The sequence below is a fragment of the Diceros bicornis genome, chromosome 15 (genome assembly GCF_020826845.1).
Source record: "Diceros bicornis minor isolate mBicDic1 chromosome 15, mDicBic1.mat.cur, whole genome shotgun sequence".
Lineage (NCBI taxonomy): Eukaryota > Metazoa > Chordata > Mammalia > Perissodactyla > Rhinocerotidae > Diceros > Diceros bicornis.
Window position 1 is genome coordinate 9020867 of NC_080754.1, and position 25467 is coordinate 9046333.

At 39.8% G+C, this 25467-nt stretch overlaps 2 protein-coding genes across 3 annotated transcripts in view; one reads left to right on the forward strand and one right to left on the reverse strand.

Annotated features, from left to right (window-relative positions):
* The window catches only part of LOC131414684 (uncharacterized), a 50730-nt gene extending 40091 nt beyond the window's left edge, over positions 1–10639 (reverse strand). For both annotated transcript variants that reach the window (XM_058555727.1, XM_058555728.1), the window contains exon 1: positions 10315–10639. In XM_058555727.1, the coding sequence (XP_058411710.1) occupies positions 10315–10639 (325 nt within the window). The remainder of the gene's footprint in view (positions 1–10314) is intronic.
* Positions 10565–25467, forward strand: part of ALCAM (activated leukocyte cell adhesion molecule) — a 180722-nt gene continuing 165819 nt past the window's right edge. Inside the window, exon 1 of the mRNA XM_058555726.1 lies at positions 10565–10705. Coding sequence (XP_058411709.1) covers positions 10633–10705 — 73 coding nt within the window. The 5' untranslated portion in view covers positions 10565–10632. The remainder of the gene's footprint in view (positions 10706–25467) is intronic.

A 25467-nucleotide genomic window follows, 5' to 3' on the forward strand; every position in this document is an offset into this window, starting at 1 on the left:
GAAAATGAGCCTTAGCAAATACATGGACAATAAAGTTGAGAACAGTTACTCAGTGCTCACCTTCAAAAGAGGTCCTGGGGAAACACCCACTGGTTCTGTCAGACTGTCTGACTCTCTCCTATTGACCTTGTGTCCAGGGGAAACAAATGTATTTATGAAGACTTCAGAATATTTAATTTTGTCACTTTATTTCACATCTTTCTAAGTATAAAACAACACCCATGCTTCTCTTATTCCTCACATAATCAGATAGTGCATAGGACTGTGAGGAGAAAAAATATTAGCTAGCCCCTGCAAATAATGTCTGATTTCCTTCTGGGGCAATAATCTAGCCCTTTAAAAGAAAGGATGAAAATAAAAGTAGGTTTCCCATGTTGCAGAATATTTCTATTTTCCCCCCTGATAATCAAAAGCTCTTGTACACAATCTGGATAGAAAGCATATTGGTCCTAAGAATCAATGAAAAAATTATATAAAGGAAATTTATATTTCCTTTATATAATTGGATATATTATCCAATTATATGGATGTCTGCTGTTTTTGTCTGCTCACTGGGGAGTGGCCCCCATCCCTGTGATTCTGAGGTTCTGTCCAGTGTGATGCCCACCTGGCCTCTGGCTGCAGGGGTGGACACATGACCAAGGCCTGGCCAACCATGGTCATGGATCTTCTTATGCATGGTAAATTACTCAACAGATGAGAAGAACCAATGAAATTTTTTCCATGAGTGAGAGAGTATTTCTTCCTTTAGGATTTCAATATCTGTGGACATAGGTTTAGATCTGAAGGTAATCATCTTTTCAATATGGAGAAAGTTGGGCTGCAGCAGAGGAAATTGAGAAAATAGTGAAAGACAAGCAAACGCACGTAGGGCTAAGATATGGAAAAAAGGACAAAAAGCCTTGACAACTTTGCTCAAATCCCAGTAAAACACCCTCTCTTGCTCTTTTTTTTTTTTTTTTTGGTTAAGCTGGGTTTTTGTCATTTTCGGTTGAGAGTATCTTGGCGATTACAAAAACCTTAGTAAAAACTTCCCAACCTGATGACGAATTCCTGCAGGCTGACTGAGATTATAAAAATAAAGTCTCCCTAACTTAAAAAAAGGCAGAGGAAAGGGGATGGGGAAATACCGAAAGCTAAATTTCCGTCTTGGCTTGTATTCTGAGATACGCTGATTTATTTTATTTTGTTTCTCTGACCTATGATTCATCTGTCTTTGGACATCTCTTTCTCATTGGCACACAGACCACACTACATTCATTCGTTCATTCGTAAATTATCCTGGCTTATTATTTAACCTAAAATGCTGAGCTTCACAGAATACGCAAAAGACAAGGTATGAAGTTGGGTGGAGAAGAAAAGAGACGGAGATGCTGATCATTTTAGAACTGGAAGGACAAATCAGCATTAGAAAAAAGTTCTTTCATCCCAAATTTCATCTTGGAAGTCAAGCACACAGTGAAGCATCACCTCAAGACAGAGTAATTCGAGAGTTTTTCTGGGAAGATCCCAGAAGTTGAAGACTGTAGGAAGTGAGAATAGAAGATGACTCAGCTGCTGGTGTGGGGAAAAGACCTGAGTAACTAAGGCCCATCTTCTCAGGCAGGCCAATGAATACATTCCCCCTCTAGACACACTTCTTAAGCTGCTCTTTGACACATCTTTACTTTTAAAGGTTGAATTTAGTGTTCGTTTGATCCTGAACTCAAGATTTGTCTCAGCCCTGAAAAAGTCTAAGGAATAACCCTGGACCTTGCACACTTTTGAAGTGTCCTTGAGTCTAGGAAAAAGGATTGAGGGTTATGCCCTTTAGGCATTCTCTTCTAACCTGATATGTTACCCACTCTTAGACAGAATGCTTCACTCTCTAACTTGGATGTCATTCTCTATAAAAAGGCAAATCATTTTCCTTAAGAGATGTATCAATTAACTAGTTTTAACAGAATTTCAAAATTGAAAGCAATAGCCAAAAATCATTTACTCCACCTCCTTGACAGCTAGAATGCATCACAGATTCTGGTGATTTCGACGAAAGCATATATGTGTTTATAAATCTTTTTATGCATTGGCTTATATAGCTGTTTTAATACGTATTGTATTTTCTCACAAGCTTTTCATCTTGAGATACAATTATTAAGTGAATTTCTTGCCCTTACAAAGAAAAGTAAACACATTAAACACCTCCGTGTGATGTTAAAATGCTGGACGTTAAATTAAATTAAATATTTGTCCTATAGAACTGTTAGCTGAATAGGTTATGAATCATCTATGTTTGTGGAATACATTGCCTTGAATTATAATTTTTCCAAATCTCCCCTGTAAAGAACAAAGTATAAAGAACATTGAGGCTTAAAATCCTGAATACTGAACCACCTCTGTAGACTTCGCAGTATTGATACTGCATCCATAATCGTGCCTTAGTGAAATGTTATACAGAACGTTATTCAGAATGTTTGTTCTGAAAAGAGTTTGGATAAATGCATTGTATTTGAAATTGGTTAATGCTGTCTGATGTGCATCTAAATTTTTTATTATCTTGAGAATTTGATTTAAAACTTACAGGGTATCTTGTGTATTTACTCTACCTGAAAGTGCTCCATTTGCATTTAAGCAAGAGTGGTAACCACAGCCATGCGAATTTTGGTTAAGTTTTCTGGCTCCTGGGACCTCTACTACCTCATCTGTCACATGCTGTGGCTAGACTGGTGGTGGGTTTTCTAACTGTGCTAAAAAGCCTTAAAGTGTCTAAAGGAGAAAGTGAAACTTCAAGCTACTTATCAAACTTGAGCCAAAGTAGCCCCACTTGTATCAGATTATTGATTACCTTGCACAATAAGTTTTTATTTATTCATGTATTCATGAATTGATTAAATCATTAAGCAAATAGTATTATGTGCCTACTGTGTGTCTGTCTTTTCTAGGTATACAGCAGAGAATAAAACAGACACAAATTTCTGCCCTCATTGAGCATTTGTTCCAGTAAAGAGAGGCAGACAATATTCAACATATGCAGGTTAAATATATATTATATTATATGGGGATAGAGTCTATGGAGAAAAAATGAAGTGGGAAAGGGAGATAAGGAGTATTGGGGCTGGGGGTTGAAATTTTAAATACTTGTTCATGGAAAGCTTCAATGAGAAGTTAACGTTTGAGCAAATACCTTGAAAGAGGTGATGGAGTAAACTACTCTAATAACTGGGGAAAAGATTAGAAACAGCAAGTGCAAAGGCCCTGACGTGGGAATTTGGCAGGTATATTTAGGAATAGTGAGGAGACCACTATAGTTTGAATAGACCACTATGGGTTGACTGGATGTAACAGGGGGAATAGGAAATTGGACTTTAAAGTAAGCCTTTATTAGAAGAAAAAGATTTGTATTTAAATAAGGATTGAAAGCTCTTCATCTAAATTACTTGTAAGGCCCTGAAAATCATTAAAATTCTAAGGTTGTTTCTTGTATTACACAATCAGTGAGCATTCATTCAGTGTTATTTATTCTTTTTTTTTTTTTTGGCTAATTTATATCACTCTTCAGGGATTATGCATTTATCCAAGAATTGTTTCCTAATACTTTCCTGTAAACTCAACGATCTTGCTTATTTTAAGGGGAACTAGTATGGATAACCTGGGCCTAGTATTTAATTAATTTGCCTTTCCAGATGTCCATTAAATCTACGGTGATTTGTTTGTTTTAGAAGATCAAATATACATTGTTTTCATATTTCTATAGTCGTTATATGTCCACCTCAAATTCCTAAATGAAATTATCATAGATCATAATGGCAAGTAGATACATGACAAAGCAAGTAGAGATAACTCTGAAAAATTTTTTGAAAATTAATCAAGTTGAAATTTCTTTTCAGGTGTCAAACATTTGAATAACCCCACTCTGAGTGACTTTCTACTTAGAACTGAAAGAACTGTTTACTTCAGTTGAAAATTGGAAACATATAGATACCTCTGAAGAGAAACTCGCAAGTTGGCAGAGTGAACCCAGACTGCTATACTTTTTGAGTAAATTTTGTGCACCTACTGAAATCACTAATGAATTATGAGTTTTTAGTCCACTAAGAGTTTTTGACATTCATTTTATAGTCATAGTGTAAGTTTCATAGTCAAATAGCTTAGGTAGATTCTTTCTCTATTCCTCATATCTGACAGTAAGCAAAGTGACTAAGCAGATTTCTACTTCGACTGCAATAGCTATGCACTTCTTTCTGTACCCAGACATTGAGCAAACTACAGTCCGAAATAAGAACATTATGTTTACCATAGGCTTTGAAAGTTCTTGCGCTCCTGAGCGCCAGTGATATATCTTGATTAGCTGGCATTATTGAGGATATGAGTTGCAAAATTTTATTAATACAATGACTGATATTATTATTAACAATTGAAATTAAACAATAAAATTCAAAAGAATATTTTGGGACAGATAACCATCTGTCCTGCAGTCTATATCTAGAGTGCTTTTAGGAATTATTGACTTAAAAAATCTCGGACTCCAGAAAGGAAACAGAGTCTCATCTTATGCCTATGTCATCTCTGTGCCTCTTTAAAATAGTTATATATTCCTAGACTTAATATAAATCCCACTTAGCCCTCTATTTCAATCTTTCTCATCAGTGCAATAGCCCAGCTTTTGCCGGTCTCCTGCCTGGTCACTTAGAACCTTTACAGACAGGCTTCTATTCACAGCATGGCCCTTTTTATTTTATTTGCACTGATGGCAAATAGCTTTTATTACTCTCTTCCTCTTATAGATTAAGTTTCCTCACTTTATATTTTCAAGTTTTCACTATGGTGACTAGGACTTGGCTCACTCTCTTTGCCTTTCCTAAACCTTGGTCTGCCTAGTTGTGATACTGTGATCTGTAATAAGAAAGATATATTTGGTCTTTGACCCTGTTCCTGGCACAGAGCTCATAAATCCCTTGGAATTTCCTAGGTGAAGAGAGCAACAAAGGAGTCTTTTGCTATGCTAATGAGGTGACTTTTGGAAAGCCCCCAGGTAATCTAAGGAAGGGGGGCTAGTTGCCTGGAGACCTAATCACGTGATTAGAGGGTTGGAACTTTTAGCCCCACCCCTGGACCTCCTGGGAGGAGAGAAGGGCTGGAGATTGGGTTCCATCACCAATGGCCAAGGGTTAAATCAGTCATGCCTATGTAATGACAACTCCATAAAAACCCAAAGGGCGAGGTTCAGCAGGCTTCCAGGGTGGTGAGCAGCTGGAGATTTGGGGAAAGTGGCGTGCTCATAGATCATGGAAGCTCTGCTCTCCTTCCCACATACATTGCCTGTGCATCTCTCCCATCTGGCTGACGCTCTTTCCAGATAGATAGTGTCAGATTAGAGTTGAATTGTAGGACCCAGCCCGTGTCTGAGAATTGCTTGGTGGTTTAGGGAAAAAGCTCACATGGTGGAAGTGGTACCAGAATCATACTAGTCCCATCACTGAAGACTCAGCCGAAAGCCCTTTCATTTCCTTATATCATTCTCCTTTCTAAGTTTGCTTCAAGGTTTATGTTCTATAAAGAACAACTCTTTCTCATCACTATGATTCATACATAAATATATAGAGAATGCCTAATGTATTTGCAAAGCATTGGCTAGAAATGTGTAATCACCAATGGGGAGGTGGAGGGAAGAAAATGAATCAGATTTGCTGCGTGTTCTTGAATTGCATACAAGCTTTGTTCAAAAACTAGGAAGGCACACATACATATAATATAAGATAGTCAGGAACAAATATCAACCAGCCTCCAAAACCACTTTTGATGAAACTTCATCTCCAGTGGGAAACTGTTTACATCAATCAAGAAAAAAATCACCTCAGCTCTTCAAATGCTCACATGCCTGATCTGACTGTGTTGTCACATACTGATGGGTTACTGTTTCAGTACAGGGCAAAGGGTCCTGGCCTGACCAGTAGGAGGGGGCCAGGGGGGTCCTGAGTTCTGATCTCAACAGATTCCAAGTAAAAAAGTTGCCTACTGAGCTGTGTCACTGCTCTGAGCATTCCGTCCTGACTGATGCTGAATTCTTTTATACTGAAGATGCAAAACTCTTCTCATGTTCCAAGTACCATGAAATATGTTTTGCTCTGCCTGAACGTTATTCATTTTTTGCCTCTTGCAGTAAGAAGTACCCATTATGATGCTCTGATGCATGACTAAACTGTCTGGTAAATATCATTGAAATACTACGTATTCTCAGTTGTAACAAAAGCAATTGTGATCCAGATGCAGCTGGAAAACTCTTCATCTTAAGAACTAGATAAGGTGGTTCCAACTCTCCAGTCCCTAGATTTTGAAGGACAAAAATCTCTCCACTACATTATTTTGTGCAGCTTATATTCTCAAGTTTATTTCTGACTCTGCGCTCTTGCCTATGCTAAATTTTTTCAGTCTGGAAGTGGTCTTGACATCTCATATGCACTGTTCCTGGCTCATACAGAGAGGATGCACTGTCTTATTAGTTAATTTCCTCAAGGAAAATGTGTTTGAGGGTAGGAGACTTTATTAAAGTTTTGGGAAGATGAAGGAATATGTGTTTAAATCAGGCCCCCCCTCAACTAAAATTAAAGGCATAAATTTATTGTTAGATATCTCTGATAAGCAAAGTAGATAATGATGAGCAAAGTGGTTAGGAATGAAGCTCTAGAATCGAAGTCCTTGGGGTAGAATCATGGCTTTACCATCACTATGAATCATTGTGTCACCTTGGGAAAGTTACTACATATCTCTCGGCTTCAGTTTCTTCATGAGTAAAACGAAGATGATAATAGCATCTACCTCATAGGATTTTTTTGCAAGGGGAATTATTCCATTAATTCATACAAATTGCTTAGAATAACCTAACATATAGTAAATGTTTAATAATTGTTACTAATTAATTAATTAAAATATATTTAAAGGCCTTTGACCATTTCCAAACTCATAATTGTATGGCTTGGCCCTTGTCCTTTCCTTTCTCTCGGCATCCCCCCCTTCACTCCCCTGCCAAATTCCCATTTTTATTATTTTGTAATTCCTATTTTAATTTTTACTATGTTGTTTAGTACAGAGCAGTATGCCATCACTTTTGTGGCCTTAGCAATATATGACTAATAGCCTTTAGAGTTACTGCTCCAAGTGGCTTATCAAGGCATTTTCCTAATGAGGACACAATCCTAGTGTGTGTCCTAGTTTATATGTATGATTATACACACATGTGTATCATACACTATACATATATTATACTATCCTCTACCCACTCTGAGTCCTCTCTGGCTGTGCTACAAATTAAATCAACGTGAGACCGAATAGCAGGAGAAAATCAAGCAAAGCTTTATAACATGTATAGATGGGGGAGACCTGGAAAAACTGGGTAACCTGACAAATGGTGGAGGTTCTCGTCTTTAAATAGCATATTCAGGTAAAGAGAAAGGAGGATGTTGGAGGTGGAGGGAGTCAGCTATAGGAGATTACTAGAAAAGCACAGTAAACAAGAGTATGCAGATTTAAGTCCTTGCCTTCTGCATTGATAAGAGTTTCTAGAGATAAGGTCATCCCTGCTTCTTCCCAGTTCAGAGAGGGAGATACCTTTACAAATGGAGATTTCCCTGATGAATGTAAATGTCTCTTACAAAGGGTAACTTCTACTTTTACTTGGTTTTCAGAGCTTTGATAAGAATGAGTTTAGCAAGGACCCTCCCAGTCTATCCATACCCAGAGTTATCTATGGTGATGGCCTATCTTTGGGACAGACCTTCTATCTTAAATTCTTTTAGGCAGTTATTGGGGTGGGGGGAGGTCAAAGTTTCTTTCAGAGAAAATAATCAAGGTAAAGAGACATGTGTTGAGGTGGCCAATTCTGATCACCCGCAATACATATACATGCAGTCTGTGGCTTCCAGAATTTCGTACGTATGTGTGTGCATAATATTCTTAATTTATAGGATGTATTTTGATCCAATTCAGCTGCACATCTTTGGAAGTGGTACTCTAATATGTCATCACAGTTTAGGAGAGACTGACTTTTGCTCAAGGTCACTTGCTGAGTAAGTACAGAGCAGGGATTCTAACAAGACTCTGACTACTCCTCAAAACCCAAGCTCCTTCTACTACACCTGGCCAGTTATTGGTGTAATCTCACTTAATCCTCACAGCAGTCTCAAGAGGCTGGCACTATTGTTATTACTTTCTACAAGTCTTAGAGAATTTAAGCGAGTTGATTAAGATCATGCAGTTAGTAAATGTCAGACCCTAAATCAGACAGTCTGCCTTTTGCAGGTCTACTTTTTAACAATCATGCTGTATTAACTCCCACCCCAAAATAAAGGGGGTCAGACAGACAGAGTACAGAAATCCTAATATAGTCAGGATGATTTGTTCTATTAGAGGCTGCTTAGAACCACTGTTAAGAGAAAAACAATTCTCTAAAGGAATTCTACAGGATCCCATAGGAATGCTAGCAATTCAGTCCAACTTAGCTCATGGAATAATGAATTAAAAGGCATTTGCCTCCTAGCATTACCTTCCTGGTGGTTCAAAAGATGCAAATGAAATGTTAATGTTAACACCAAGTGGGAGAAACTACTTATTTTGAGAGGAAAAATATAGTATAAGAGCTCTCCTCTAGAATACTGTTAATGTAAGGAGAACCGGGAGACAAGACGGCAGGCTTTTGACAAAAATCACAGCTGAAAACGGAGCTTAAATAGTTTGGAGCATGAAAAGACAAAGAATTCAAAGATCAGTGTGTGTGTGTGCGTGCGTGCGTGCGTGTGTGTGTGTGTGTTTTATGAAGCTTCTCCTGTCGCCACCTCCCCTTACCCCTCATCTAGCTGGTGACTGACTCGAAGCCTTCTGATAAAAGCGCAGTATGTGACTCTTACTAGTTGGCATTCTCCGCTGGAGACCAGCCTCACACAGGGTGACCCGGTGATGCACGAAAGGCTATTTAATGCCCCGGCGAAGTGGTTTGGGGACCAAGGTTTTATTATGCTTCGGGGATGAGAGTTGTGATCTCACATCCCTGATTTACAGCCACTTAGGGCTCCGACAGCTCCACCCCGGTGTTCTGGAGGAAAATATTCCTTCACGCTCTCTGCCTGATCCGAAAGCGACACAGCTTCCCGATGTTCCGCCTGGGAGGTGCTTCAATCTTTAGAAATTGCCCGAGAAGCCTGTCCATCTGCTGGGGTGCCTGGCTTTCTGGAACCGATAAGGAGGAGCTTGGCTTTTAATCTGAGTAACTTGAGGATTTTCTATTTGTCACTTAAAATCGCCGCTTAACTCAAAACAAGAGACACATGCTCTGGCTTTTGTAGACACTGGGAAAATCCGTGTGACGAAGCACGGTCTAGAAATTCCGGATTTAATTTCCCCCGGGAGAGAGTAAATATTTTTCTACTTGGTGCTGGGCAGTCGGCTCAAGTGATCTGCCTTCCAATAGGGTGTGTGGGAGAGGGGGTGGTGGGACGTGGGCTGCCCCCGCCAACCAGTAGCTGTTCCTGCTAACTCCCAGAAGGCGAGTTTCCAGCTGTGCCACCTCCTCTACCCCTTCTTTCCTCCTTCTCCCCCGCCCTTGGACCCATGTGCTGGTCCCGGGTGAGCTCCCCGACCCCCACCGCCCGGCCCCGCCGCTCTCTATATAGGAGAAGGAAGCTGCAACGTCACGGCCGAAAAGTCCCCGAGGACTCAGTTAGTGGCACGGGCGTCTGGGGGCAAGAAAAGGGCAGTTTGGCCTTTTGAACCGGGGCGAGGCTGGGCGGGCAGCGGGAAGCGAGAGCCGCACCACGAGGGCGACAGAAACGCCGCAAGGAAGTGGCGGTCCAGGGGGGCCCCGGCGCGCACCACCCCTGCGTCTGCTCCCTGTTGGCGGGGTGGCCCCGGGGCGGAGCCCCGCGGAAGCCCCGCCCCGTGGAGGGCGCCCGGACCGCGGCGCGCGCCCCCGCGCGGAGTTCCCGAGCCCGGCTCCGGCTCCGACCCGGTCCTGCAGCGCCTCTAGGCTGCGGATCCGCGCTCCAACCACCTGCTCGGCCCGCGTCCTGGGAAGCGGGGAGGAGAGAGGAGGGAGCAGGAGGCGGGGGGAGGAGGAGAGAGGCCGCTTACACACGCCTCCAGTCCCTCCACTCAGAGCAGCCCGGAGACCGCTGCCGCCGCCGCTGCTGTCGCTGCCGCCGCTGCTGTCGCTGCCACCGCTGCCACCTGAGGAGACCGCCTGGACCCCTGTTGCCACCCCCGGCGATTCCTTCCTAGCACCGGGCTTTTTCTGCACACTGCCACTACCATTCATATTATTATTCCAAGAAAAGGAGAATAACAGACCTGCCAAAAAGAACCACGTACACCTTCCCGAATTACTCCAGTGTCTCCCGCGAAGAGAGAGTCGCCGGTCCCGGCAGGAGCAGCCGAAGGGGCCAGGGGCGGTGTTGGAGGGGAGAAAGGAGGAGTTGGGGCGCTGCGTGGTGGAAAGTTGCGTGCGGCGGAGACCCAAGGGGCAGCGCCACAGCCCAGGGGGCGGTGTGTCCGGGAGCAGCCGCTGTCCCTGCGTCCCGACCCGCGAGCGCGCGGGCAGCGCGGGGCCGGGGACGACGCCCCCTCCTGCGGCGCGGACTCTGCCGGTGGCCCCCGACGAGGAGGAATATGGCATCGCAGGCTGCCCCCTCCTGCCGTCTGGTCTTCTGCCTCTTGATCGCCGCCGCTGTCCTCAGGCCAGGTGAGTAGGGGCCTGGGGCAGCCCAGGCCGACCTGGGCCGGGGCAGTTTCCCAGGTCCCCGGCCCGGGCCTTGCTCCCCGGGGCAGTGCGCCCAGGCGCGCGGGGGCGGTCAGAGGGCGGCGGTGCGCGCACAGAGCTGGCCCCGGGTTCAGTCACCTCTGCCGCACATCTGGGCTCAGCCGGTTGGCTCAAGTTTGGGCAGCCTGGGGGCCCTGGGTAGATCTCCACGAACTTTGGGTGCGGCCGGGGTCGGGGCTCCAGGTCCCGCGGGCAAGGTTCGTCCGGCTGTGTCCCTTTCCCCCTGCGCCTCCCGCCTGGGCGGCGAGCTCTCGCCCTCAGCCAGTCGCTCCGGTCTCTGGGTAATCACAGTCCACGTCACTGCGCTCCGGGCAGCTTTCTTTTCGCTTAGCTCTCGGAGGCAGTAACTGCCTGCACTTTTTCGTGCTGAAGCCCCTGGTAACTTCCCTTTGGAATGAGGAGAAGAAGGGATGGGAGGGGTAGCAGAGAAAGGGAGGACTTGAATCACTCCCATAAAAACCTACTAAAGCTTAAATCGCGGTTGAACGCCCCCTCCCCCATTGTCTGGGTGGGTAGTGAGTGCAGGGGTGATGGCAGCGAGGAACGCAGTCTGCACTGGGGTTAGCGGCCAGGTTTGTGAGACCTTAGTGAGGGGTTTGTGGGAGTATTTCAGGACCTATGATTTCATCTCAGTTCTCGGTTCTGTACTGGGTCTCAGAAGAAACCGATGCAAAAGCCCCGGCAACTAAAATATCTCGCCGGGAATCCCTTTCCTGCCCCTGGGGACGTCCCCTGTCCCCAGGCGCTGTCATCCTGAGACCCGCCGGGCGGCTGACACGAGTTGGTCCTAACAGGGCGTTCTGCGTGCTCGCCGTCACTTAGAGCAGCAGGTTCATTTTCTCGCTAGACTTGAGGATTTTTTGGAATTGTGTTCGCCCTTTGAAGTTTTGATCTCTAGCCGTTCGTAGACATTTACAAGTAAAACTCCTACTTCCTGTTATTTGGCTGTTTGTTCTCTTACCCTTTTCTTTAGTTTTTATCAAAGAAAAACTCACTTTCTTTTCGCATCTTTTAATTTCTGCACATCCCTTAAGTTGTTGGCAAGCTGAGGCCAAAGAAGAGGTTTGGAAGCCTCTGGATGTCTCCCAGGAAAAGGGGCCAAGTGGGGCTGGGGGCTCGAGCCTGATGCTCACCTGTGTTTGTGAACTGCCGCTGCCGTGTGGGTGGGGGGTGGTGCGGGGGAGGCGGGTGCCGGGGCCCCGTCTCTTCGTTAAAGTTACGTTTCTGGGTGAAGTAATGAGCTCACCTGCTGTTCTGTGGCTAGAGAAAGAGGCGTCTGGGACAAATCTCCGGCTCTGGGGCGGGGACTGTGAAACGAGAGTGGAGCCGGGTTTAAAGCAGGTGGGGTGGAGTGAGAACACCCGGGAGGTGAGAAGGGGAGACCCCCTTGGGTTTGGCACAGTGTGGGTTTGACTTTTTCACGACCCCAGTGTCTGCTGTGGGAAGGAAGGGCACTCACTGTGGAGCGGGCCGGGAGAGGAGGGAGGACGGGGGTGAGGTAGTTCGTTGAATGCAAAGATCCACACGCCCACAGTCGGTTTTCAGTTTAACCCTCTCGCCACGGAGAGTCATCTCACCTACCCCCCTCCCCGGGACCACACGCACGCGCCCGGTTTCCTGTGCCGTGCGGTCGCCCTGGAATTTATTTTCAGTTGGGCCACCTCGGAGGACAGGTTTTTCCGCATATTTAACTGCTAAAAAGGGAGAGGTTACGCTTTCAGACCTCCTTCGCTGCGCCGCCAGCTCGCGTTTCCAGCCGGCACGGAGCTGCACGCTTTCGGCGAGCGGGGAGCATTCGGAACCACGGCTGATCCCGGGGTCAGAAGCCTCAAACCTTCCGATCAGTGGTTTCCTTGAATTTACCGGGCTGGCATACGAGCAAAATTCTCGGTGCAGTGTCAATGTGTTTTAAAAGACCAGATTATGGCACTAAAAGCGCCATGTCCAGACTCAGAGCGCCAGTCCGGGACCGCAAGTGCGCCTCCTTCGGAGCCCTCTGCGTAGACGAGCCCGGTGGGGATGCGGTGCCAAGGGCGGCTTAGTCAAAGGGACTGACTGACTTCCCCGCCTGCCGCCCTTCATTTCCGGAGCAGTTTTAATAGTGTGCCCAGACATAGAGGACAAAAATTCGAGTTCGTGAAACTGCTCCTGCAGGTCTTTTGGTCTGTAGTCGCTCCATAGTCATTGGTATACTTTAGGCGTGGCATGTTACCTGTTTTGAAGGGACGAGAGAATATATATGAACCGCGAAAACCGAATTGAGAGAGAAAGGCAATGAAGTGTGTGCTCAGCAGCCCAGGGAGCAAGCATCTCATTATTCTTGTAGGAAGAGCGTCAGCCTGTGGTGACATTTTGTATTGCTTTAAAAAAGGCTTTCCTTGATTATTTACAAGGAGGTAGGGCCCTGCAGTTAACTGTTTCTTGACTTGGATCAACTGTGTGCCCCCCTCTCTGGAATTTTTCTTAATTGCTCACTGATATAATGTTCATTCCAAGACATAAGCACACTTAAAGCTTTTTTTCAGTGGGATTTTATGTTCAGAATGTATCAGTTTACCTCAACAGGCCTTGGGAAAAGCATCAACTCAAATAATGTCCTTTCAGACCACCTGATCTGGGACTATTAAAATTTATTAATTTAAAAACTGCAAACTGCTTAGTAGCAAGTAAGTATTGCTTTTTCCTTGATGATTTATTCAATCCAATAGCAATTTACAATTTAATGGGGTTCTGTTTTCAGTAAGCTGCTTTTGTAGGCTTGGCTCAGGCTCTTGAGCAAGTCATTTCACCATTTTGGGCTTCAGCTTTCTCATGTATGAGTAAAACAGGACTAAGGATCTACCCTCTGAGATCTCCTTAGCTCAAAGCTCTGTTTCTAACAACCTAAGGTAAAAAGCTGATGTGGGCAAAGCAGAGTCATTTTACAATTGTATTTTTCTAATGCTTTCAGATAGTCTGGATGGACACTATTCATATAAATTTTATTACTAGAGAAATGTCAGTGGACCTCAATTGCTAATTTTCTGTCTTTTTTTCTTATTTTATAAACTCATTATAATATCTTGTGCTTACTCCTCCAGGTCTGAATAGAGCTATTCAAAAAATATGTGGTGCAGAGGAATTAGTTTCCCACTGGAAAAAGAGACTCCAGTAGTAGGAAGGGTTTTTAGGTATCAAAAAACTCCATTAGTGTAACCCATCCTTCCTGGAAGCCTGCCTCTATTTAAAGTGCATATATAGTTCCTAGGATAAATTGTAAATTATGGTTTATGCCAATATGTTCATGTGACAAAGACTCATATGTCCACCCTAAAGATGTTCCTAAACAAAGAAATTGATTTGCACCGTGGTTGTAAGTGAAATACAGTAGGAAATAGGAAATACTAATGCTTTCCTGTTGTTTTCAAATCTATAGAAATCCAAAATATTTTAATAACCAAATTCCAAACTTTTTAGAAAATTCAAACCAACTTTTCTTTTTAAATAGAAATTTGGAAGAGAATGCTTGCTACTGTTGACCTATTAAAAGGAAGAAAATCAATAAATATTTACTTTAATAGTCTTCAGTGTTACTAGAAAATTCTTTATACTGGAGTCAGTACTCATGTGTTCAGTTTTTAGCTATGTCAAGTAACTAAAAGTTATTTGGGAAAGTTACTTTTGTGCTCCTTTTTATTTCCCATCTGTAACATTTTCTCCCTATGTAATGCATGGTTCTGATTTTGGCAAGATTAGTAATTCTCTTGCTCAGCATTTTGAATTTTTCAAGTAAAACATGCTATATTAATTAAGACTTTTTATTATGTTATTCATAAAATAACACTCTTTAAGTTATTCTACTTAATTATCACTGACCATTTTATTAAAAGCAGGCAAAAATGTTTCTTTTCTTTTTTTCTCTCCTTTTTCTTTTTCTTTCTCAGCTTTTCAAGCCACTAAACATAGACCTTTGTAAAACTGAGCATTATCTAAGTTGTTTTACTTGGTGTAAGGTGGCAGCATTTTGTCATATAGTATTTTAAATGCTTTATGATCACCTTGTCTTATATTCCCAAACACACCTCTTTCTGTTGTGGCCATTTATTTCACATAAAACATCATCAAAGAGTTCTAGCTCTCTGAAGCTATTAACTCAAGTAGACACATGCATTATATATCCAAAATATGTAGGAGAGCAATTGAGGTGCAGCTGTGATGAAAAAGTCTCTGTGCCTCTGTGTATACATAGAAACTTTAACTCCTCTCCAAGTGTTAATTTTATTCTTCATTGTTAGGTTTTCACAAAGACCCATCTCATTTCTTACACATGAATGTATGTGGCTTATTAAGAAATGAGCTAACTCACTGGAATGCTAAAGAAGGTTTTCTTGGGAGTGGTGGGTGATGAATTAATATTTATTTTATTATTACTTTTGGATATCAGCTCCTTTTTATTTTCAACAAGAAATGAAAAAGACCAGAAAAATGTCCATCTATATTTCTTATTCCTTTTTTTTTTTATTAGGGCAGAATTTTCCCTTCCCAATGGAGAGCAAAGTCAAGATTAAAATATATCTTTTATATTTAAGAAGAGGATATTATAGGCTATTTGATAAGGTTAAATCCTATGGTTATTATAAGTATCCCTATAGTGTACAAAGTATTATCATATATTTGGAGTTAGTGATATTTTCATCCAGCTAATTTCTCTGTTTAAATAATAAAATTTATATTCCCCCCTCCCCTTATTATTGGATGGAAGATCATATATATTTCAGCTGGGACTAGTTCCAAATGTGCTGTGGTATTCAGTAATTGTTTTATGGTAACCTATTATCATAGCCCATTATTGTAGTGCAGTTCCAAGAATGAAATTAGCTTTTAGGGCTTCCTCTCCTATTTATCCAGTCAGTTGTCAATTATCCATTCCATTCAAGGGGAAATCAGAGCTGTGCTCAATCCGAAACAGTTTCTAATGAAAGGATTACTTAATTTGACTTTGAGTTGAGGTACTTCAATGAACATGCCTATGTCTGATCTTCTAAGAATTCAAAGTATTGCAAGATAATGAAACTAATAGATTAGTCAGAAATTAGACAGATGTCCAGCTTCTCTGGCCTATTTCCCCTTTTTGTTCCCCCCCTTAAAGCTCTCTCCTCTATCACTCCATGACCCATACATACATCCTGGTATATCCAAGATAGTCCTGGTTTATGCCTGATGCTCTCATTCAATTATTAATGATACCTTATTTCACTCTCAAAAGTGCAGTTTGGATGACAAATTATATGTTCATCATAGTTATTAATGACTTGCCCCTCTATATGTCTGTCTTAGAGTACTTAACTGTAAGACATGCATTCCTCATCCTGACGAAGTGCATATTTCTAACCTTTTTTATTTAAGTATCAGCTACAGTGAAATATCAACAAGGGGTTATATACTCCTTTAATGTAAAGTATAAGAGGGAGACAAGGTTATAGCCTGGAACCCCAGAATGTTGTAGTGGGTATGGAACATTAAGGATCTCATGGTTTGGAATGGAAACCCAATTGACCTTAGATGCCAAGAGAATAATGGTGTTTGAAATTCACCTGGGAACCATACTGAATATGGAGTTATCTAGGGAAGGCCTATTTCAATGTGATCCTGAAATCCTTTCTCAGCCAATTGCACAAGTCCCATCCTGTTCTTCTCTAAGGTTTCTCAGTAGCTCCACTATCAATTTGGATGTAGAAAAAAAATTACCAGGGATGTCTATAAAACTGAAGGAAGCCCTCAAGTCTTTTTGTACATGAAGCTACAGTTTTATCAGTTAGGAATGGTGACCTGACTTGGGGCAGCCAACAACATGTCTAGGACAGTTCATATCAAGACTGACCATTCCTAATTAAGCACCCACGTGCTATTTGGTTAGTTATCTCTGAGTGTCTCAGGTACTCAGAAAACCCCAAAAGTGGATGGAGATAAGGAAAGGTGAGAGCGTATCATTGAAGCACATAAGGTAAAGGATGCCATAGTTTTGTCTTCATTAATAGGGCAGAAGGAAGGGAGAGGACATTGGCCACTGTGACTAAAACCCTTATCAGTGTCTTCCCAAGGATTTTCCCTAATGGTTGGGAGGTTTCCGGATATGGAATCTACCTAGCTCCAAATTAAGCAAAAAACATAAAAAGCAGTCTAGCTACTTTTACTATATTTTTGAACCACAGTGTATCTGTTAACTATGCTGCATAATACAGTACTCCAAAACATAGTGGTTTAAAATAGTAACCATTTCATGTAGTTCATTATTTTGCAGGCTGGCAATTTAGTTTGGACAGTTGGGTGTTTCTCTGATTTTAGCTAGATGTCTTCATTCTGCTGTAGTTGCTGTCTTCATTCTGCTGTAGTTGCTGTGGGTCAGCCCAGGGATCTTCGCTTCTGGGAGTTGGCTGGTTGTTGTTCAGGGAAAATTGGCTCTTCTCCATGGTCTTTCATTTTCTAATAGGCTTCCCTAGGCTTGTGCTTTTGGTGGAAGCAGGGTTCTGAGAGAAAGCAGAAGCATACAAGGCTTCTGGCAAACTATCACTTATGCCACATTCTGTTGGTGAAGACAAGTCCCAAGCCCAGTTCCAATTCAAAGCTGGGGAAATCATCTCCACCTATTGAATGGAGAAGCTAAAAACACTTTGCAAAAGGTGTGGATAAAGACCAGGAGAGAGAAATAGGACCCATTTTGTGATCAGCCTACCTCGCACAATAATAGTGGGGGATGTGGCAGCAGCAAGGACCTTTACTGCAGATTCTTAGCACCTTGTTCACAATTTACCACCATCTTCTTCTAGATCTTTTGGCAAGAAATATGACAGATTATAGAGGCTCAAGCAGTGTCCAATAAAAATACTGTTTCCTTCTGCTCAAACCTTACCTTCACTGGAATAAAATTATGGAAAGTTCAATGTGTGTGTCGGGGGCGGGGTGCAGAGAAAGAGAGAGATTGATTTTGAAGGGTTAAAGGCATGCAATTCATGGTCAGAAGCTAAAATGTGATAGAAGAGGGGTTGTTGGAAAAATGAGAAGGTGCCTTAGACATTCATCTTGTTCAGGTCTCTTATTTGACAGCTGAGATAGATGAAGTCACAGGTTAAGAGAGTACCTAAAATTCAATAGCAAATTAGCCACAGTTTTTAGAGATGACAATGTTCTTAGTTTCATTTACGCCTAGACTCATAGAGTCAAGGCTTGGAAGCTATAAAGAACCTTAAAATTACTTACCTACTTGCCTAGGGTCACACTGTTGGCCAATCCAAGATTAAAACTCATGTGAATTAACCATTCAACATATATAACAGCATTCAGTAAATATTATTGAGTGCTCAATATGTGCAAAGCACTGTGCTTGTTGCTGGGGACACTGCAATAGACTAGCTACTAGACAGTTAAGGCCCTGTCATGCCAAGAAATTATGTTCTGTCTGGGAAACAGACATCAATCAACTAATTATATAATTGTTTGCTAGAAGTTCTACTAAGTACTACAAGGACAAATAAAGAGCATTTTACATCAGAGTGGCCAGATTTGGTCTGGAGTTTAGGAAAAACTTAGAAAGATTCCTCCAGGAAGTGATATCTGAGGTATGTGCTGAGGAATAATCAAGTACAAGATATGCATGGAGAGAATGGCGTCAGTGAAGACAATAAGGTGGGAAGGAACATGGCTTCTCACTCCTGGAAGTGGCCAGGAATTCCTTGAATTTCTTCAAATACTTTCCTGTAATTTTCCTAATTTACTTACCAGTTGTGGGGTTAGAAGAGGATCTCTTTGATCTTATTCAAATACTCACACACTAGCAAATATTTGTATATACACTTCCCCCCTTTAAAACAATCAAGTGGGAACATGCTATGCACATGATTTTGTACCTTTCCTTTTTCACTTAGCAGTATATTTTGGAGATTAAGAGATTATCTCATATCAGCACATATAGCTCTACAGTTTTTAACATGGTGTATTGGATTTTATCGTATGCGCCGTAATTAATTTAACCATTTCACCAGTTCTTGGAAATGTAGATTGTTTTCAATCTTTTCTATTACAAACAACACAGCAGTGAACATCCTAATACATATTCTTGCCCATATGTGCAATTACATTGGCAGGAAAATGTCCTGGAAGTGAAATTGCTGAGTTAGAGAATATGTGTATTTTTCATTTAGAAAGAAATTCTAAAATTACTGTTCAAAGAGTATACACTGTATTATGTGTTTGAAAGTTGCTAAGAGAGTAGATCTTAAAAGTTCTCATCACAAGAGAAAAAATTTTTGTAACTACGTGAGGTAACGGATGTTAACTAAACTTATTGTGGTGATCATTTCACAATATATACATGTATCAAATCATGATGTTGTATACCTAAAACTAATACAATGTTATATGTCAATTATATCTCAAAAATAAAAGAGTATCTACCTTTAAAAAATCTCAACAAAAGTATATGAGGATGCTCCTTCCTCGTATTTCCTCTATAACTCTGTACTATTAATTGAACTTTTTTTTTTTAAATCAGGATAATAGATTGGTTCTTATTTATTTAAAGCCTATGGGAAAAGTGAGAATTATAGGAGTAATAGGCACACACCCTCACATGTAAGGCAAAAGGTATAGATGGATTGGTGCCTAACTTTATTATACATGAGATGAAGCCAAAAATGGGGGAAATAGTACATTTATCATGAATTATTATCATTGCTCTTTCCACATAAGACGGCTAACTTTTGGAATATAAACTGTAATTGTAAGCTATATTTTCTTCCATTTGGGAAGATTCATACCCTGTGGGATCAGATTAACTGAAGCAGTGGATTAAGAGGTTGCTACATGTGAGCCTTAAGAGTCGTTAATATTGTTTTTCATTACACAAATGGTTTCCAAATATTTGTGTTAGTTCATTGTAGGCACAATATACATTGTGTGCATGGTCTAAGTAATGCCATTTTGTAAACCCTGTGTAATAGGCCTTACTAAAGAGACGTCAGTTACTCTTAAGTAAACCATATTTTGAACAATTCTTCCAAAGTTTGTTTTAACAGGGTCATCAAAATAGATTATGAGCTGATAAAAAGTACCATCTTCTGTAAATTTATAAAAAACATTAGTACCATTAAATATGTTTCACCCTGTAATTTTTGGGCCTATTATGGAAAGTAGGAGTAAAATGTATTTTTATAGCCACTTTTATGTAGAAAAACCATAACAATATGTATGTGAAGAGTTTTCAAGAAGTATATGCTGAAGATATACTTTTTAAACAAGGCAACAAATATTCATAATGGAGTTATATTGGTATGCGCATACTGTAATTTCTTGAATAAAGCAGTTTCTGCCTAACATTTAGTTTTAATGTTCAAACTTGTGGCATTTATACTTTATTCTGTAAGCATTTTCTCTACCTGATGATAGGTATGACATTCCAAGAGAAATGTTTATGTTGGTTATAAGACATAGGTTTTAGATTTTTGCAAAGATGGGCATGGTTCTAAATATGAATACTGCTGTTGCCATCAGATCTAAGAGTAAAATGTAATACATATTTGGATTTACCCTGTTGGATTAATCCCCTGACAACCCAACCCCAAAGGATGGTAATCTAGTCCTCAAATAGAAATTTTCTTTTAGAAATGACTGTTTAGTATGAGATAAAATTGCTTTTCTTATCATACTAGAATGTCAAATAAGTATCTGTTTATTAAAACAAACTCTGCATCTGCTCAGCTGTTTTTCTCTTTGATGATAAGAAATATGTCTCTTTCCTAACATAAATGATAAAACAGTAAAAAGAGTAGAGTTTCAGGGTATGATTTAGAGGTTATCATTTTTTAGAATTGATCTGAAATATTTGATTAGAAAGTATCTGAATTGTCTGAGTAGTGACTTTTTGTAGACAATATGGCTATACCTCCATGATATTAAAAAAATAATAATTCTCTGCTTAATTTTTATAGACTGTCATTGCTCCCAGATTTCACATACTGTCAGTATATAGCACAGATTCCATTGCACAAGAGCTCAAGAGCTTGGGTTATGGATCAGAGCATTAGTTTGATTTCTAGCTATTGTCTCTATTTTCTCATTTGTAAAATGAGCATAACTGTACTACCAAGTTCATTTAATATGACTATTTGAAAAGGTAATGAGTGTATAGTGCATTTCTCAGTGCCTGGCACACAGTGGATCCTCAACCACTAATAATTATTATGAATCATATTTTTCAGTAATCATAATATTATAATGTGGGTTTATTCATATCAGAAAAATATGTGAAATACCCTCTTTTACTGATTGGAAGATATATTTCCATTCCATTTAGGTGCATTTTTGGGGTGCATAACAAAATTGGAATTCATATTCTTATTAGGATGTTTCATAGTCCCAATGTCTGTCAAGTAACTTTTCAGTTTTATCAACTCAAGGAAAACACAAATTGAAAATTACAGCGTTAAAATGTAACTTCCGCAAACAAAAACCATTGAGAATAAAATAAGACATGTTCTAAAATTATAAGGACATATGTAATGTACAACATTGTTCTTAGAAATTGATATTGTATATGTGCTTCTATAATTTGAAAGATACTAGACCTTAGAAAGAGAAAAAATGTATAATTATTAAAATGTAGTCATTTTGATGATAAAATTAGGCTTTTAAATACAAGGCACATTTCTCGACTATAATTCAATAGAGGGAGCTCCACTACTTTCCTTTTATGAGTGCTGTAGGAGGCTTCTATTTATTATGATTTTTCTCTAATTTAATAGTGAAATTATTTAAATCTACAATTTTAAAATTAATACTATTTTGGAAATTAAACAATATCCTCCTCTTATTAATGGGATTCAAAAGTACCCTTTGGATAATAAACTGCCAGAAGAAATTAAGGTAGATATACTCTTGAGAAGCATACTTCACTCTAATATAGCAAGGCATCAAAGGAGAACAAAGTTTATTTCCAATGGTAAAATAATGAATTGTGTGTGTGTGTGTGTGTGTGTGTGTGTGTGTGTGTGTGTGAGGAAGATTAGCCCTGAGCTAACATCTGTTGCCAATCCTCCTCTTTTTTTGCTAAGGAAGATTGGCCCTGGGCTAACATCTGTGTCCATCTTCCTCTACTTTATATGGGACACCGCCACAGCATGGCTTGACAAGCCGTGTGTAGATCCGTGCTTGGGATCTGAACCTGCGAACCCCAGGTCGCTGAAGTGGAGCTCTCGAACTTAATTAACCGATATGCCACTGGGCTGGCCCCAATGAATATTTGTGATATTATTTTTATGGTACCTATTAAATGAAAACTGTTATATATTTGAATAGGAGAAGAAAAGTAGCTAGTATTTTTCTTAATTACTCCGCCAGATTTTTAACCAAATGATTATAGATTTCTATATGGAAATAGTCTATACGGACATCTTTTCCTTTTTTTCGTTTTCCTAAATATTCCCTTAATTTAGATATTGCAATTATATTTTCAATCTGAGTTGATATCCTTCACCTGTGTGACCCTAACCCTAATTTATTTACCTTTCATGAGATTCACTTTTGTCATGAAGCACTCTACCATGTGATTTTTAAGATCTTTGCAGCTTAAAAATTCTAAGATTCAAAATTATACATGAATTAAGAAAACTTTGTATGGGTTTGAATTGATGGTAATCAATAACTTTTACTTGAGGTCCAATTAAGAAAAAAAATTTTAAATGATGATCGCCACTTATTTTTTATTTTAAATGACAATGATTTTATTGAGTTCCACAGAAAATTGTGTAATCCCATGCATTAGACCTCCTAATTTATTACTAAAATGCTATCCGTTAAAGAAATGGCCCAGTTCTCTGGCCATATTTAAGAATCTCCAACACAGAGACGGCTTTTAAACAGTTCATATTGAAATTAGATATTTGCTCTTGTGGCCGTGCTAAGAGGGCAGCCTGGGGATTGAGGCTGATGGCTTGTTCATTACAATTTTAAGCATTCTCTAAAGTAAGTGCTCATTTTATTGTGTTTACTTTCCGTTATAGATTAGAGTTTGAGAATGTGGCTCCTGGAGCCAAATTGTCTGGTTTTGAAACCTGCGTCTCCACTCTCCACCCTCCCAGCCAGATGACACTGGGCAAATCCGTGCAATAAGGATAACAGTACCTATCTCTTCGGGTGTGAAGGTTAAATAAATTAATACACGTAAAGCTCATTCAATAGTGTGATTGTCAAATGATAAACTCTCCATAAATTGTTAGTGTTGTTCAAGTATTTAATCTGAGTTAATCTTTCCGCCCTCTCCAAACTATGATTATAAACCCAATTTACTCCTATGACTACATAAAGAAGAGAGGTCCCAGGTTGCTCAAAATTATAACATTGCCAGCTGTAGCTGCTCCCTATGCCACCTTATTCTTCTCCTCTAGAAATGGAATATGAGTGGGAGTGATGTCATTTATTGCACAAAACCTTGAATCCAGTTACTTTAAAAAACAAGTTATTCACAAAGTCATGACATTATCCATGAATTATTAGTATCATGTTCACTGTAATACAGTTCTCATCTGATAATGAAACATCATTGCATTGCAATCCTGAGGTTAATATCTAAATTTAAAGGTAAATTTAAAGCTAAAACGAGACACCTTACAGACTGGAGCTCACAATGTCTGAGAGCATATTGTTGTTTCAGGTCATGTGTGTAAGTTGGTCATAGGTAACTCAGGAGTCTGAAAGTATGTGTGTTTAAAAGACAGATTTATGGGGACTCTAGATTCAGAGTAAAATAGAGCATGGTGACATAGCATTTTAAGGAAGTGAAAAAAATAAACACAGTCTAACAGATTTCCCAAACCGGTCTAGCCTTCCTCCAATCTCTTCCCCTCTACCTTCCAAATGATATCAGATATGAAGAGAATCTTGTAACCGCTCTGCTTAAAATACTCCAATGGCTCCCTGTTAGAGTAAAGATAAAATACAAACTTCTTAGCACAGCATTTAAGATGGCACTTATATTTCTCAACACAGTCTTTCTTGGAATTCCATGCTCCAGCCATACTTAGAAGTGTACCATGCCCTTCTTGTTGCCTGGATTGTTATTCATGTCACTGTCTTATTCTAGAACTCTCTCCTTTCCACCGTCTCCCAACACCCTCCCTTTGCCTGAATAACTGGTATCCTCATCCTTCAGAACACAGTTTAGATGCCATCTCCTCCAGAAATTCTTCCCTGATCTCCCTCCAGTGTCTGTCCTCTGTGGTTCCAGAGCTCAGTTCACTTCTCGCCTGTTGCCTGTTTATTCTTGTCACTCTTCCCTTAGAAGACATAGCAGGGGCTGTGTCTTCCTAATCTCTTTTGCACTCAGTGTCTACTGGTATATAATATATCCCCAGTACAAATATAATGATTGAATAAATGGATTAGTCACAATTAGAAATCTTAATTACTAATGAAACCTATTTAAAATTGCAACATATATTCACATATGAATTAAAAAATCTATATTGAGACAGTTTTTCATTTGCTTTTAGAAATTTAATTAGAGAATGATAAATCTCCTGAATTATGTTTTTTAAACAAAACAAAACAGTGTTTGCCATATTCTACCCAAGCTATGCAAATGAAGTATTAAAAGAATGGAATAAAGTTAGTATAATTTTTCTTCCAGGTGCCAGTCCAGGTTAACATAAAATAAAAACTTTGATAACTGTATTCTTACAAAGCTTCCATAGACACTGAATGTTAAATGTAAGATCATCCAGAGAAATATAGAAATTTATTTAAATTATTTTTAAAACTGTAGGTTTTTCTAGGCTAATTGTAGGAATTCATTCTCAAAAGGCAGTAAATGACTGGTAATATTTTTATTTCTTCTGTTTTTAATTTTTAGATTAAACCTGTGGATCAGAGCATTTTCCTGAATGTGGCAAAAATAGTATAGAAAAGATTTCATGAGAAAATTGATATCATGCAGGCAATATTTAATATATTTGTACCACAAAAAATACATGTGTATTGTGGGCCATGCCTTGAATGCTGTTAACAATAAAATATTAGAGATAGTTTGGAGAAAACCTGGTGTTACTTTTGCAAAAGGATTTTCTATTGAAGAATTTTGAAAATGCAGGCAGAAACCTAAGAAAAATTAATGAAAGAAATGGAACGATTTTATTTTTACTGAAAAATAACCTTGTGCTCTTGAAACTAACATATTTTAAGAAACAGGCCATTACGGATAAAAAAAAATCAGTACAGAATTGGATTTATCACAGTATCTAATTATTTGATGGTATTTGATAGCTGAAAACTTAATAGTTTTAAGTCTGTCTGATGACTCTTCTCTGGGCAAAATAATCTTAATTCCTATACATTTTTACTTAAAGCCTTTTTTATAAGCCTTGATTTATTTCCTTGCTTTACTTTGTATCCTTCCCAGTTATTCTGAATTTTAACTTTTACAACCTAGGATAGTCAAATTGTCTCCTGAATTCCTGCCCAGGAGTTCTAAAATTTTTCTAATATGTTATAAGAGTACTTGTCCAGATAAACCAATATAAATCCAGCACGTTGTCACTGACAGCTCCCATTTATTGAAAACTTGCTATGCTACATGCACAGTAGTACTTTACAAAAGAATGGCCAATATATTTGTAAAACCAATTTTAAGTTTAACAACAATGTATTTTTTGAATTAC